This window comes from Medicago sativa, chromosome 1 (genome assembly GCF_051527215.1).
Source record: "Medicago sativa cultivar Bolivia chromosome 1, Bolivia_mono, whole genome shotgun sequence".
Taxonomy (NCBI): Eukaryota; Viridiplantae; Streptophyta; class Magnoliopsida; order Fabales; family Fabaceae; genus Medicago; species Medicago sativa.
Window position 1 is genome coordinate 64811418 of NC_140749.1, and position 13833 is coordinate 64825250.

The 13833-nt window shown below is 31.1% G+C and overlaps 1 protein-coding gene across 2 annotated transcripts; it reads left to right on the forward strand.

Annotated features, from left to right (window-relative positions):
- Window positions 1-9404: 9404 nt before the first annotated feature.
- On the forward strand, window positions 9405-12762 carry LOC146956409 (pre-mRNA-processing factor 19 homolog 1-like). Of its 2 annotated transcripts, XR_015020147.1 has the most exons (7): window positions 9405-9619; window positions 10359-10441; window positions 10628-10723; window positions 10803-10862; window positions 11016-11122; window positions 11911-12045; window positions 12159-12762. XR_015020147.1 is itself a non-coding variant. In XM_085728766.1 (6 exons), the coding sequence occupies exons 1-4, from the start codon at window positions 10304-10306 to the stop codon at window positions 11028-11030; spliced, it is 309 nt and encodes a 102-aa protein (XP_085584892.1). In that variant the 5' UTR covers window positions 10260-10303; the 3' UTR covers window positions 11031-11122; window positions 11911-12045; window positions 12159-12762. The 2 variants fall into 2 exon arrangements, 1 of the variants encoding a protein (XP_085584892.1); XM_085728766.1 differs by lacking the exon at window positions 9405-9619 and having other exon boundaries at window positions 10260-10441.
- Window positions 12763-13833: the final 1071 nt, after the last annotated feature.

Sequence of the window (13833 nt, forward strand, 5' to 3'; positions counted from 1 at the left end):
GTATAAGAGTTTGAATAGTTTATTATGTCAAAGTTTGAACTGGTAATGGAAAAATTTACGATGATTGCTTTTCTACCATGCCTTGTTTCAAAAAATGGTTATCTTTGTTTGTCCTTGTTTGTTACTCAGAAATTCTTTTAACATCTTCTACATTTTTGCCATGATAGGGTTTTTATGTTTTGCTGATAAGCTTTTACCATTTTTTTTCCTTATCTGTACAAAAAAGAAAATTAAGGGAGAAGAATAGAAAAAACAATCCATTAAAAGTCATTAATTTTGTTGCCATCTTGATGTGATAGTGTTAACTCTAATAGAGAAGAAAAGTAAAGTCTACAATATCACTTATTATTAATCAATCTAAGCCATCAATTGATAATAGGATTAAAGGCTAAGATTTGGAGTAAGTAAATAAACTTACTCTTGGAGTCAAAATATCCCCACCCATATATATATATATATATATATATATATATATATATATATATATATATATATATATATATATAGAGTCAGGATCCGTTGACACCTGGTGTCAACGAATTCGTTGACACCAAATATCAGCCCTCCATTTAAGTTTGATCAAAGGCTTATAATTCTCAATTAATGGCATCTAGAAATTGCCAAATTTGTTGGTGTATTGAATCTCACTCTCTATTTTCATTTTCGCCAAATGAATCTCGCTCTTTATTAATCATATATTATTCAGTAAAATCTTATTTCTGCTCATCGATTTCAAATTACACCGTTAATCCTCATGATTTTTTTTGTCAAAAAAAAAAAATCCTCATGATTTTTGTTAGACAATAGAATTGGCTGCTAACTCAATTAGATCTAAAGGGTTGTCAATTTTATTAAATTATATGCACTTGGCTTTTAGTGAGGGTATTTAACTATGCCATGATGATCGAAATACCAAAAATCAATTCTCACTCCTAAAATCCCACCAATGTAAGCAAACCCATCAAGAAGATACCCCTATTCACAAACTGGGAATGAAGATGATGAAAAGCTATCTTGCGTGATGATTTAAAACATTAATGTTAGTAATAAAAGCAGACCTATTTTAAGTTAAATTTGATTAGTAATTAAAAACAATAAAGTATGCGATCAAGGTTTGGTTACTTTTTTTTTTGATAAATAAGGTTTGGTTACTTGCTAGTCTAGTGGGTTATTATAGAACATTAATTTTAGCCTTTGATTATAAATCATAAACGGCTGAGATTTGGTGTCAACGAATTCGTTGACACCTGGTGTCAACGGATCCTGACTCATATATATATATATATATATATATATATATATATATATATATATATATATATATATATATATATAAACCGGCCCCGGCCTCTCCCCTAACAGATTATTATGATTCAAATAGCACATGGGAAAATAAACTTGGCAAAATGTAATTGGTTGAGGTAAATGGACATGTGGCTAGTGATTGTTCATAAATAGGGAAAGGCTGATCACTAAGGGTTATGAAGAAAAATGATGAAAGTCTCTCCTCTCTCTTTGGTACTCTCTAGTATAGTAATGACTTAGTCTTAGGACTTAATCTTCTTCTATCTTTTCATTTCTCTCTTCTATGTAATAAGAACACCAAATCTAATTGAGTTCGATCTATCAATTTCATCGTTGTGTTAATAATCAATTGCAATTATCCATTTTAATATTCCATTCTCAATTTTAGGAACCATTGCACAGACTCGGCACCAGACCACAAAACCATAAAGTTTGATAATATTAAAATGGAATAAAGTGTTTATTAAGGGAAAAAGTATAAATTTTAACATTACGGAGGAGAATATATACTATTTTTAATATATTGTGCATAAGAGAGAAGAAGAGTGAATGTTTAACATAAAAAAAGAATGTAGTGTAATTTAAGTATAATTAAACAAGTGAAAGTATAATTAACTCTAAATCAAAATATTTGGTCAAGAAATTTTGTTCAATAGTATAAATTAGACATACACAAGAATATGAATGAAAGAATCATTGTAAGGAAAAATAACATATAGCTGCATTGGTGAGCTATGAAAAAGTAAAGACTAATTACAAAAAGAATGTAAGTCTATCTGACAGCAGTAAGGTTGATAACATATATAGGTTTTAAATTGCAGTTGCGATATGTGCAGCCACAACGTCGATTGTTTAGGGGTGACCATGACTGGGTTCTGATGGCTTTGATGGACCACGTGGAAGGAACTGCAACAAAAGTCCATCAAATTCCTTCAAAATTTGTTCATCTTGCAAAGGCCTGCATGCAGATCCAAGTTGAGAAGAAACTACTAGAATGAAGAAAATGATGACTAGAACCGTTAAAAGGATCCTCTTGTTATTATAAGAATAAGCCATATGGGTTTAATTTGTATTATAATGTAGTGTAATTTCTTTGGATGAAATAATTAAAAAATTTCCTTCTAGTTTTGTGCCTTATTGATGATATCTTAGGACAAGTTTTTTTTGCTAATAGGTGCTGAGATTTGAAGACAGGAATGGTATGTTTTGGAACAAGCAAACATATATATGGATATATATATAGTGACTCGGACTCCATGCATGAGGTACAAGTTTTTGAAATTCGTTTAGCTTGACTAGTAATTCTTATGGTTTGAACTTGAAAATTGACAATTGAACGAATCAAACTTCTTGCGCACCAAACTATACACACGAAAACAAGTATTATGAGATATATTTATTTGTTGATATGTATACCCATATCTTTTTTACCGTTGATTATATGCATTTTAATACCTCCAAACAGACACGGTGTTTTAATAATTATGCTGAGTTTATTGAATATATTGAGCAAAAGTGGTATACACACATGGTTGTTCGAAGACCAATTCCTATAAGTGAAGGAAACGGAAATTAAAATATAATTTATGTATTATTTACATTTGAAAACAAAACCTTTTTCTTCATTTGAAAAGTACTTGTGGTCAACTATTTTTAAACTGATACAAAGTCAAAATGGTCGTATGCTCAATCTTGTTATATTATGAATACATCGATATTAATCACAGAATGCTAGCACCATTAGCATGCTATACAATACTTGACTTGGTCACATCCCCAAATATCAAATAGATTTGGCACACATATATAAGTTAAAAAAGGTAAAACCAAAATGAATTAAATATAATATACACCTTTAAAATAATTACATAATATGTAGACTAGGAAAATGATTATATAATATGTATTTTAATGTATGTTCAAATCAATTTTATTTCGGGTTGTGATCAAGCTAGGGTTGCTCCGCATGCAATGCATTTAGATATGATCTATACTATTTTACAGTTAACTTTACCATGTAATGTCATATAAAAACAAATATTAAATGAGTTTTTGTGTTTCTAATATAACTAGTTACAAACCCGTGCTTCGCACGGGGGTTCAGTAACGTATTTGACAAAATATTATATTGGAAGGATAGATTGCGAAATGACAGATAATTATAAACCATAATACAATATTTAGAGTACTCTTGCATTACGGATTACAAAATTAAATCTTCAAAATGGCTTGATCACGAGTAACAAATGAAAACATATTTAGTCAGCGGTAGAAACACTTTTCCAGTAATAATTGATATCTATCTATAAACCAATGAAAACCCTATTACCAAAGCTACCTGATTTATATCATTTTGACTTTCAGCTTCAACATATATAAATCATTTCACATGATCTACAACAAAGGCAGATATTAACTGCAATTTAGTATCCAGTTCTTTCAGGTGAACAAACTTCTGCATCAGACAGATAGCTGAAAGCCTCTCTACCTAATTTATATCATTTTGTGTTTTAGCTTCAACGTATATAAATGTTTTCACATGATCTACAGCAAATGTCAATGGATACCCATGGATACGGATAATATGATACATGTCCCCGCCCCGTCGGATAAATATGATACCCATGCCCGCCCCGTATCCTCGTGGGTACCCACTATACTGGTACCCGTGGGTATTGAGGTATCCATGGGTACCCATGGAGTTTTGAATTTATTTATTTTTTGGTACAAATAATAACTTTTTTTGATTACCAAAAAACTTCAACTTTTAAACATCCATACATAATCCACTCAAAATTTCATAAATCATACATAATTCATAGAAAATTCATGATTCTTATATAATTTATATGTTTTATGATGTGAATGAAGTGGAAACGGTGAACTTAATAAGATGAATTAAAAAAATTTAAAATAAAAATAGGTTATTATTGAGGATTTTTAGGTGGGCGGTAAAATTTTCTTCAATAAGGTACCAACTTTAAGTAATAAGATATGATATATAAAGATATATTAGTAATTTACTTAATTTATTATCGGGTATGGGTACCCGTGGGTATGGATACAATCCAAAATCCGTGTCTGTGTCCATATAATAATGGGTAGTCAAATACTCATTTATTATACCCGTGGATACCCGTTTAGCTACCCGCTCCATACCCGTGACGGATTTTACCCACGGGTACCCATGGGCATGGGTATTTTTGCCACCCCTAGCAAAGGCAGATATTAACTGCAATTTAGTACCACGTATATAAATCCCTTCACATGATCTACAACAAAGGTAAATATTAACTACAATTTAGTATCCAGTCCTTTCAGGTGAACAAACTTCTGAATCAGACAGATAGTTGAATGCCTCTCTACTTGATTTATATCATTTTGCCTTTCAATTCAACGTATATAAATCATTTCACATGATCTACAGCAAAGGCAGATATTAACTGCAATTTAGTATCGAGTCCTTTCATGTGAATTATAGGTACTTTTAAAAAACTTATTTTAAAGGAGAGATGTTCAAATTACGGAATATTACCATTCTTCGTAAATTTGAGAATGAAGGTCGCATAATCCAAATATTTGTGATGCATGGGGTTCAGTAACGTATTTTGTAAAAAAAATTGTTCCGAAGGAAAAATGAACAAATTAATGAATATTGCACAAAAATTATAAATCTTTATCAAAATATTTATGAAAGCTTTATCAAGAGCAGAAAAACATCATAAATTACATATTAGTTAAAATTATAAAAGTGGGCGCTATTGTCATAGAGTTACCAAAAATGGATTAATACCAATATTTACATGACACAAAATGAACGAAAGAAACACATTAAACTCTTTAGCGTCTTGTGTAGGAACTTGATTATTAGTAATTTGACCGTTAAAAAATAAAAAATCTCTTTGACGTCAAAAAAGTAATATCAGCTGAGCAATATTCAGCCTCTTCACATATGCTTAGTAATATTCACTCTGGAAGATTACATTGAAAGGATAGATGGTAAAATGACGGATAATTGTGTATCATTGTAATATGTCAAAATATAAACCTTAAAAACCATGAACCATCAACTTAGTTTTAAATAGTTAAAAATAAAAAATTGTAAAATAGTTAAAAGTTTTTAAAAATATAAAAATTGGAAAATAGTTAAAAAAAAATTGGTGAGGTATCACTCAACCAAGCAACACTAAAAAAATTATATGCATTAGCGTAACAAAAAAAGACAGACGGACATAAAATATTACTCTATACGTTAATGTGTGTATATATTCGCGAGGTTGAAGAAATGAGATAAAAAATATTTGGGATCATTAAATGACAACGTGAATAAAAATATTTGTGAGATTGTGATGATTAAACGATATTGAAATTAAATATATAAGTGATAAAAAGATAATAAAATTCCTTTGAAAAAAAGGTAATAAAATTAAATGGAACCTCCTTAAAAAATTAATGGAACGGTTAAAAAAAATAAAGTTAAATGGAAGAAAAAAAATATATTGAAATATAATATTAAAAAATAAAGAAAAGGTTCCCAGCGTGAGTTGAAAAGAGGTGCTTGTGAAATAAATTGTCGAGAAGTAGTTTTTTAGTAACATTCAACAGCTTCTGGTCAAAGCTCATTCCATTCAATTTTATGCTTTCAAAAAAAGTACTTTTTTTAGTAAGTACTTAATTGATATTGTATTCGGCCTAACTTCTCCTTAAAAGTGTAGAGAAGTTTTAAAAAAGTCGGGTCAAACGATTCCTTAATCTCCCACAACGGCAATGTAGAAGCAACTGAATTTGGGAGGAAAAATTGAAAAATAGCTAAAAATATAAAAATTGGAAAATAATTAAAAGTTATTAAAATATAAAAATTAGAAAATAATTTAAAAAATTGATTAGGGGCAAAAATGGAAATTCATAGGCCAGCCCTAAAAAAAAAACTTAGAATAATTAATTTACCAAAATGCCCCTCCTAGGGGCAAAATGGTAAATTCGATGGACATTTATTTTCATATTAGTTATAGATAAAAGTTTTACTTTTAAACAAAATATTTTTATTCCATTTTTAAAATAAAAATAAAGTGAAGGGGGATTTATTTTTGAGTAATGATATTTTGACATCCATTTGATGACAACTTTGTTGACAACCTTGTTTTTCTCACTTCTTATTGGTCAAAAACAATGAAAAGAGAAAAAGGAAGAGAGAGGATAACAACATCATGTGAGTATGAGAGAGAAAGTTGTCCAAAAGTTGTCAAAAAGTGGTTGTCAAAATATCATTTCTCTTTATTTTTATCTAATAAAGTGTCACTAATAACCATTTTAAAATCATCCTTGAGAAAATTTGAAGTCCATGCATGCCTCGAAATTATGAAGTTAAGCTTTTACTACAGACAGGGGCGTTTCTACCCCCCAGCTAGCCTGGGCACATGCCCAGGCTCAACCGATTCTTTCTTTGGATCGCTAGAAGAAATTTGCAAGAAATTTGACTTATAGTGACAGCCAAAATCCGTCACTATAAGGTAAATTTCCGTAGCTAAATCTATCTGTCACTGCCAAATGGCTGTCACTACATGTTTTCCACATTTACCTATGGAAAAAAGTAGGTAATTCTAAAGAGACCATTTTAAAATACACTATAGACCTCTACCTACGGTTCGGCTGTCACTAAAACTTATCATTGTTTTTTTTTAATATTTTCTTTTACTTTAAATTCTAAAGATGAATAATTCATAAGAAGAGAAAATTTTGCCACATGTGAATTTATATTTTCTTTTACTATAAAACTTATGCTTATTTATATATTATGTCGCATGTGAATTTGCGGTCAAAATTTTGCCCAGGCTCCATATAATTCCTAGCTCCGCCACTGACTACAGAGGTATCCTTTGTGTGAATATCATCATGCCTTATATATTTTTTTACTGTAACAAGTTTAACTAGTTTCATTAATAATAATTGTATGAATACATGTGGATTTATCAATGAAAATGTGAAAACTAGCTAGAGATGTAGCCGCCATTGCTAACACGTGAGCAGCCTCATTGACTAGTCTTTTAGTAAACTCAACACATGAGTTTGTAAAAATTGAATTATGAATCCTTTGACAATCTACGACAACAACACCATATTTCGAATTGTCATCATCTTTATCGTGAATTTCGGTCACCACATTCTTAGAATCTAGTTTGAAATCCACATTGTTCAAATGTAAATCTTGAGCCCATTAATTGAAGAACTAGTATTTTTAATAATGATGGGAATGAGCAAAATGTGTTTGGTAAAGAGCAGAATTCCTTAATGTTTCACATGTGTCCACATCGATCCAAGAAAAACATTATGTGTTGAAATTTTAATAATGATGGTGATCATCATGATGGTCAGAGTGGTAGCCGATGGTGGTCGCATTGGTGATTGAAGGGTGACGGAATGGTGATCGACATTAATTGAAGTTGTTTATAGATGGTGGCAGAAGTAGTGATTAATTGGTGGTAGTCAGAGTGGAGGTCAACCATGGCAAGAGTGCTGGTTGACAGTGGTTGGAATGGTGACGAGTAGTCAATGAATTTATTAAATTTTATTTTTGGGTATATAATGTTCTTAGGAATGAAACAAGTTTCATAAATAAAAGGGTTGGAATAAAGTTCTCGTGAAGATGAGAATAAATTCATGTGTAACTACATATTAACCTCTCTATAAAAGTTTCTTGGATTTTTTATTTTAAAAAAAAAGAAACAAAACTAACTCATTAAAATTGACACAAGAGACAATCAAAATTGAGACATTGAAAGGATCACACTTAAAGGTCGCAAGCCAAACTTTTTTTGGCAAAATACCTTTAAAACTCTCATCCTTTTGCTAAAAAAAAAAATCTCATCCTTATATTCCTAGGAAAGCTATTCGTATGAATAAATCTAGTAATCTTGAAACAAGCACAACTTTAACAAACAAACAAAAAAAAAAAATTAGAGATGGATTATTTTTCTGACTCTCAATTTCCATCACTATCCCATCTTTTATTTTTGTAGTGATTTGTTTCCTTTTACTTTTGTTATATTGCTTAAATTTAGACAATGACATAAATTTTATAGGAAAATACCAACAAATATCTTTCGGCATTAGTTAAACAATCAAAGAAATAAGTTTATATATATGGGAAAATTTATTATTATATTGTCAAGTATTTGACTTATGTTTTGAAGATAAATTTTCTTTTCATAAGTTATTTAATCAATGTTTTTAGTACACTCGTTAACAAGATTCATTTTTAACATTGATTAAATAACTTATGAAAAGAAAATTTATCTTCAAAACATAAGTCAAATACTTGTCAATATAATACACTCGTTAACAAGATTCATTTTTAATCATGAATGCCTACAATTCTTACATGATTTTTTTATAATTTGAATATTTATATCTTAATTTTTTTTTTGAGAGGGTCTTAAATATTATCTTAATGTTACTTTAAAATTATTTATTAGTACACATCTTTTTTTTTTGTGGTGGCCAGAGTTCGAACTCTGGACCTTGCATATTTTATGCATCGTCCTTACCAACTGAGCTAAGTTCACGGGGACAAATTATTAGTACACATCTTACGGTGCATGAAACAATACTTGTTGACTAAAATGGATGATAAAAATTATTTAGTTTGAAAAATATTACTATGCTCCATTTCAAAACCATTTTCTCTCCCGTGTTGAACAAGTAAACGGCGTTAATCATATTACTATTTTTTTTTTGTCTTTTTTGAGGCAAACGTATTGTTACTTGGAAGAAAAGGTTTACAAATTTATGTATAACAGAAGATTATGAAAGTGAAGGACGAACTTTTTTTGTTTGTTTTTGAATTGAATATAAATTGTAAAATGATACTAAATTCCAATCAGGCTAAATTGAAATCTCATAAACTTAAGAGATGGAGTATTTCATTTAAAATGATTCTAAATTACATCATACATATCATACCCTTTTTTCCTCGAGTCCTGATAGGTATACCACCATAGGTGGCAATACCACTCCTACACCCTTCCTGTGTGGCAACTTTTATTAATAATTTTTTTTGCCAAATCCATGTCATAAAAAAATGAGTAATGATAAATAAAAAAAGAAAACAACTGTAGCAAGGAATCAGCCCATCTCTCTCTCATGCCATTTCCCTTTTCTCCCTTTTCTTCCTCGCCGCCGTGATTACTCCATCGCAGCACCTCGCGAGATTTCACCCTCGCCGCCGTCGATCTTCGATTCTCCCCTTTCACCCATCGTAGCACCCTCGCCGACAATCTCTCTTTGCTTTCTCTCTCGTTAGCGTTGTTCAACTCAGGTATATTCATTCATCTCCCTTTTGTTTGATTTGGTTGTTCAATCTGGTAATTTAGATCTGTGTATATTTACTATTCTTGCGGTATCTGGTAATTTATCTCGTCGGTGTTCCTCAATTTTGCGGTGATTCACTATTCTTGTTATTCATACACATTTATGGGTATATTGAAAATCTATTTTTTTTTAATTTTTATCTGAGATTTTGGCAGTACTGAAGTTAAGAATGGGTTGAATTTTATGTTATGTGTGTTTATTGATGGATAAAGTTTGTTTAATAGAGGCTATGGACATTCATTGGGTTAGTCTATAGCCAGTTTTGTGGGTCACATAACAAAATAGGAATTCATTAGCGAGAAAGTTTAAGGTTCAATGGCTTATTATTATACATGAGGTTTCATGACAAAACATTATAGCATTGTTTGATCCATCTAATTAGTCTCACCTAGTGGAAAACAACTTTGATGGTTATTGTTGTATGCTGGGTTTTTTACTCGATGCCTTTATCTTTGAGATCCGTTTGTTATACACTTTTTATGCTAATATATTATATAGTATAGATTATAGAAGTGTATCAAGTTTCGCAATGGTAGTATTTTCTTAGTTTGCTTAGATCCTTTGAAACATTTGAAATTACACACACACACACACACACATTAATGGCATTTACATTTAACTTGTTTGTGACATGTTCTATGGTTTATTTCATATTCCTGCAACTTTGGCTTCTGTTGACGCTCTAGAGACATATACCCAGATATCTAGCCATCCCTTAAACAAAACTAGCAAACAGGGCATTATAGCTCTTGATATCCTTCATTCGAAGGTATTACTTTTAATCTCTAATAATATTCAAAAGCGAAATATTTTTTAATTAAGGCATTCTAGCTCTTGATATCCTTTATTCTAAGGTATTACTTTTAATCTCTACAAGTAATATTCAAAAACGACATATTTTTTAATTAGAAAACTAATGTGCAATAACTGAGGATCAACTTATTCCGTTTTACAGGACATAATCGCAACTGGGAATATTGATACAAATGCTGTTATTTTTGACCGTCCATCAGGACAAGTATTAGCTACACTCAGCGGTCACTCTAAAAAGGTCGGTCTTATTTTAGCTGGAATTGCAGGATTTATATTTTCTTCAAAATCTATTAGCTGACCTGTAATGCTTTTGGTAGGTAACAAGCGTGAAGTTTGTAGGTAATGGTGAATCTATCATAACTGGTTCAGCAGATAAGGTAAAGAGCTATCCCTTTCTAATTTTATAAGGTAGTTTGGTTTCATAGCTCAGAAGTTGGAACTATTTTATATGATCACCCTCTTTCATCTTAGAGCAGACATTGTAAAGCTTGATACAAATTTCAATCCTTAATTAGTATCATTCTTTGTAGAGGTGGAACTTGTAATTTATTATGTATGTTTTCTGGTGGCACCTGGTCTTGGCTTGAAAACTCCTCTGGCAGCATCGGCATCACAGTCAGCATCATCACAAACATCTGTAAGTATTTCTTGTTTTTGTGATCTGAAAATATTTCTTAGAATTTTGTTATGGAAGATTGAAGCACCGATGTAGTTTGATTTGTGTTGCAGAATTTGTTATTTTGTAGACCATGAATTATAGGCAGAATGTTATGGTGATAGAATATCCTCATTTGTTATGGTGTGCCTAAACATAGATACGAGTCCTTACTTTGGTCAAGTTGCTGCGATGCTAAGTTTAAAGTAATGTTACCGATTAGACATGGATATGAGTCCTTAATTTTCTCACTATGATGTTGGGTCTGGTTTTGTATTAATAAAATTTCCATGTTTCGGAATAAAAAAACAATTCTTTGGGTATAGATTTTCAGCAGACACGAGAACTACTGATTTGTTTTAGAACCAGTTGAATCATTAAGTAAATATCGAACCAGTTGAATCCAATTTTAAAAAATCCGAATCATTAAGTAAATGCCGCTTCTTTTGTCTTCATGCCATATTGTGACATGATTATAATTGATCTTTTATTCGTTGATATTTAGAGCTTGTTAGTAACTGTGACTTGTGACTGAAACAAGTGTAACTCACATTAAAATGTAGTAATAATTTGTAAGCACTTTTAAATACAAATGATTGCTGTTGAATTTGAGTATATCAACTTAAATCTATATGACATAGGATGAAGTTTTATAGGAGATGTAAGAGTGTTTTTCAAAAATGTACATTTATCTTGTTAATTGGAAGTAAGTGTTGTGATGGCAACAATTTAATTTTATTTATTTATTTTTATAATATATGTATATATAGGTATGGGCTCTAGAGCATGTACTAGGATACAAACGAAGTTATCATGATTCACCATTGACGTTTCCACGATTTATGAAGGCGCGTGGTGTTAGTTTGGTTGGCAAAAATATATCATACTTGCTTGATAATTATTTGGTAAGGTTGAATAAATATTATTATTTATATTTAACTATATGAATTTTGTGTATATATTGAGATTAAGCGGTGTCAATAGTTCATTAATATTTATATTGTACCAACCTTGACAGGTTATTGAAGAGTTAAGTGCAACTAAAGAAAAGTGCAACTAAAGAAGAGGTTGCAAATGAAGTTGTGAGGGAGGCGTTAGAACGAGCACCAAGTGGATATATTAAATGGAGACCAGATCCTGTTATTAGTCAGTTAATTGTTAACAATCGCCTGTTGGGTGAAGCAAACAAAGGACTTGCCGCAAGGATATCTCTTCTTGAATCGGAAACTAGAGAGATGAAGAAGTTATACGGTAGTGCACAATCAAGTTATGTGGAAGAAGATGTCTTCAACGATGAAGGTGTCGACGAGGATGTCTCCATGGATGAGATAGAAAGAGTTATTGAAAGGGAGGTGGCACATGTATCATATGATGAAGCACATCATGCATCAAATCTGTTGACTAGAATTAAGGACAAGCCAAGAAACCGTAAAAAGTGGGGTTCTGCTTTCCCCATGGGTGAAGGATGGACGCATAAAGAAGAAGATTTATCATGGGTGAAGGATGGATGTAGTGTTTTGATATGATTGTAATGTAGATGTTTTTTGTTGTTATTTTTTATTTAGTAAGACAATGTCGCACCTTTAATATTAATGGAAACACCATATGTTGTTAGTTACTAACATTGTTGAACTATCCTACAGTTTAATGAGTCACTGTGCCTGTTATGTAATAAATTTTATTGGGAGTTTTTTTGTTATTTTTTGTTCTTTGATATAAAAGATGAATGTTTCTTTATTGACAGGTGAAATCTTCGCATGTATATCTTTTGCCTAAAACGATATTATTTACACCTGAGAAAGATAAACTAGCCAAATATATGGTATGTATGACCACATTTTTACACATGCGCGACCAGAACTTGTCCGTCTTTAGGCGTGATAAACTCGCTGATTGTAAAACAAGTTATTTATGGTTGGAAAGACTTTTAGTGCAGTGATCAAATGAGATTATGCGTTCGATTTGCCTAAAACGATATTATTTACACCTGGGAAATATAAACTAGCCAAATATATGGTATGTATAACCACAATTTTACAAATGTGTGACCACTATTTTTTCATAAATTAGAACTTGTCCGTCTTTAGGCGTGATAAACTCGCTGATTGTAAAACAAGTTATTTATGTTTGGAAAGGCTTTTAGTGCAGTGATCAAATGATATTATGCGTTCGATTCACCTAAAACGATATTATTTACACCTGGGAAATATAAACTAGCCAAATATATGGTCTGTATAACCACAATTTTACAAATGTGTGACCACTAGTTTTTCATAAATTAGAACTTGTCCGTCTTTAGGCGTGATAAACTCGCAGATTGTAAAACAAGTTATTTATGGTTGGAAAGGCTTTTAGTGCAGTTATCAAATGAGATCTGTTTTATCTTGGTTTTCGGGTGTCAAACATTGATTACGTTTGAACCTTTCTAACCGGTGATATCTTATTTTTTCTTGGGAAGGGAAAAAAGTAAGCAAAACCCTTGAGAATCGAGGTCCGGGAGTAGTTTTCGTTACGGGAAGGTGTTAGGCACCCATAACGGCTATAGTATCCTATAGGAACCGTCTTTAATTTCTACGCGCGCGCTTTATTTTTAAATGCTATTTTGAAATGATATTTACACCTAAGAGTTACTAAATGAAGAATTGGAGGGAGAAGAATGTTTTTGGATTTTTATTTTAGTTGAATTGAAGGAA

Coding starts and splice junctions, on each gene's coding strand:
- LOC146956409 (XM_085728766.1), top strand. CDS start 10,304: ATGTTCTATGGTTTATTTCATATTCCTGCAACTTTGGCTTCTGTTGAC. Junction 10,442..10,627: donor TTGATATCCTTCATTCGAAG/GTATTACTTTTA, acceptor TCCGTTTTACAG/GACATAATCGCAACTGGGAA. Junction 10,724..10,802: donor TCAGCGGTCACTCTAAAAAG/GTCGGTCTTATT, acceptor TGCTTTTGGTAG/GTAACAAGCGTGAAGTTTGT.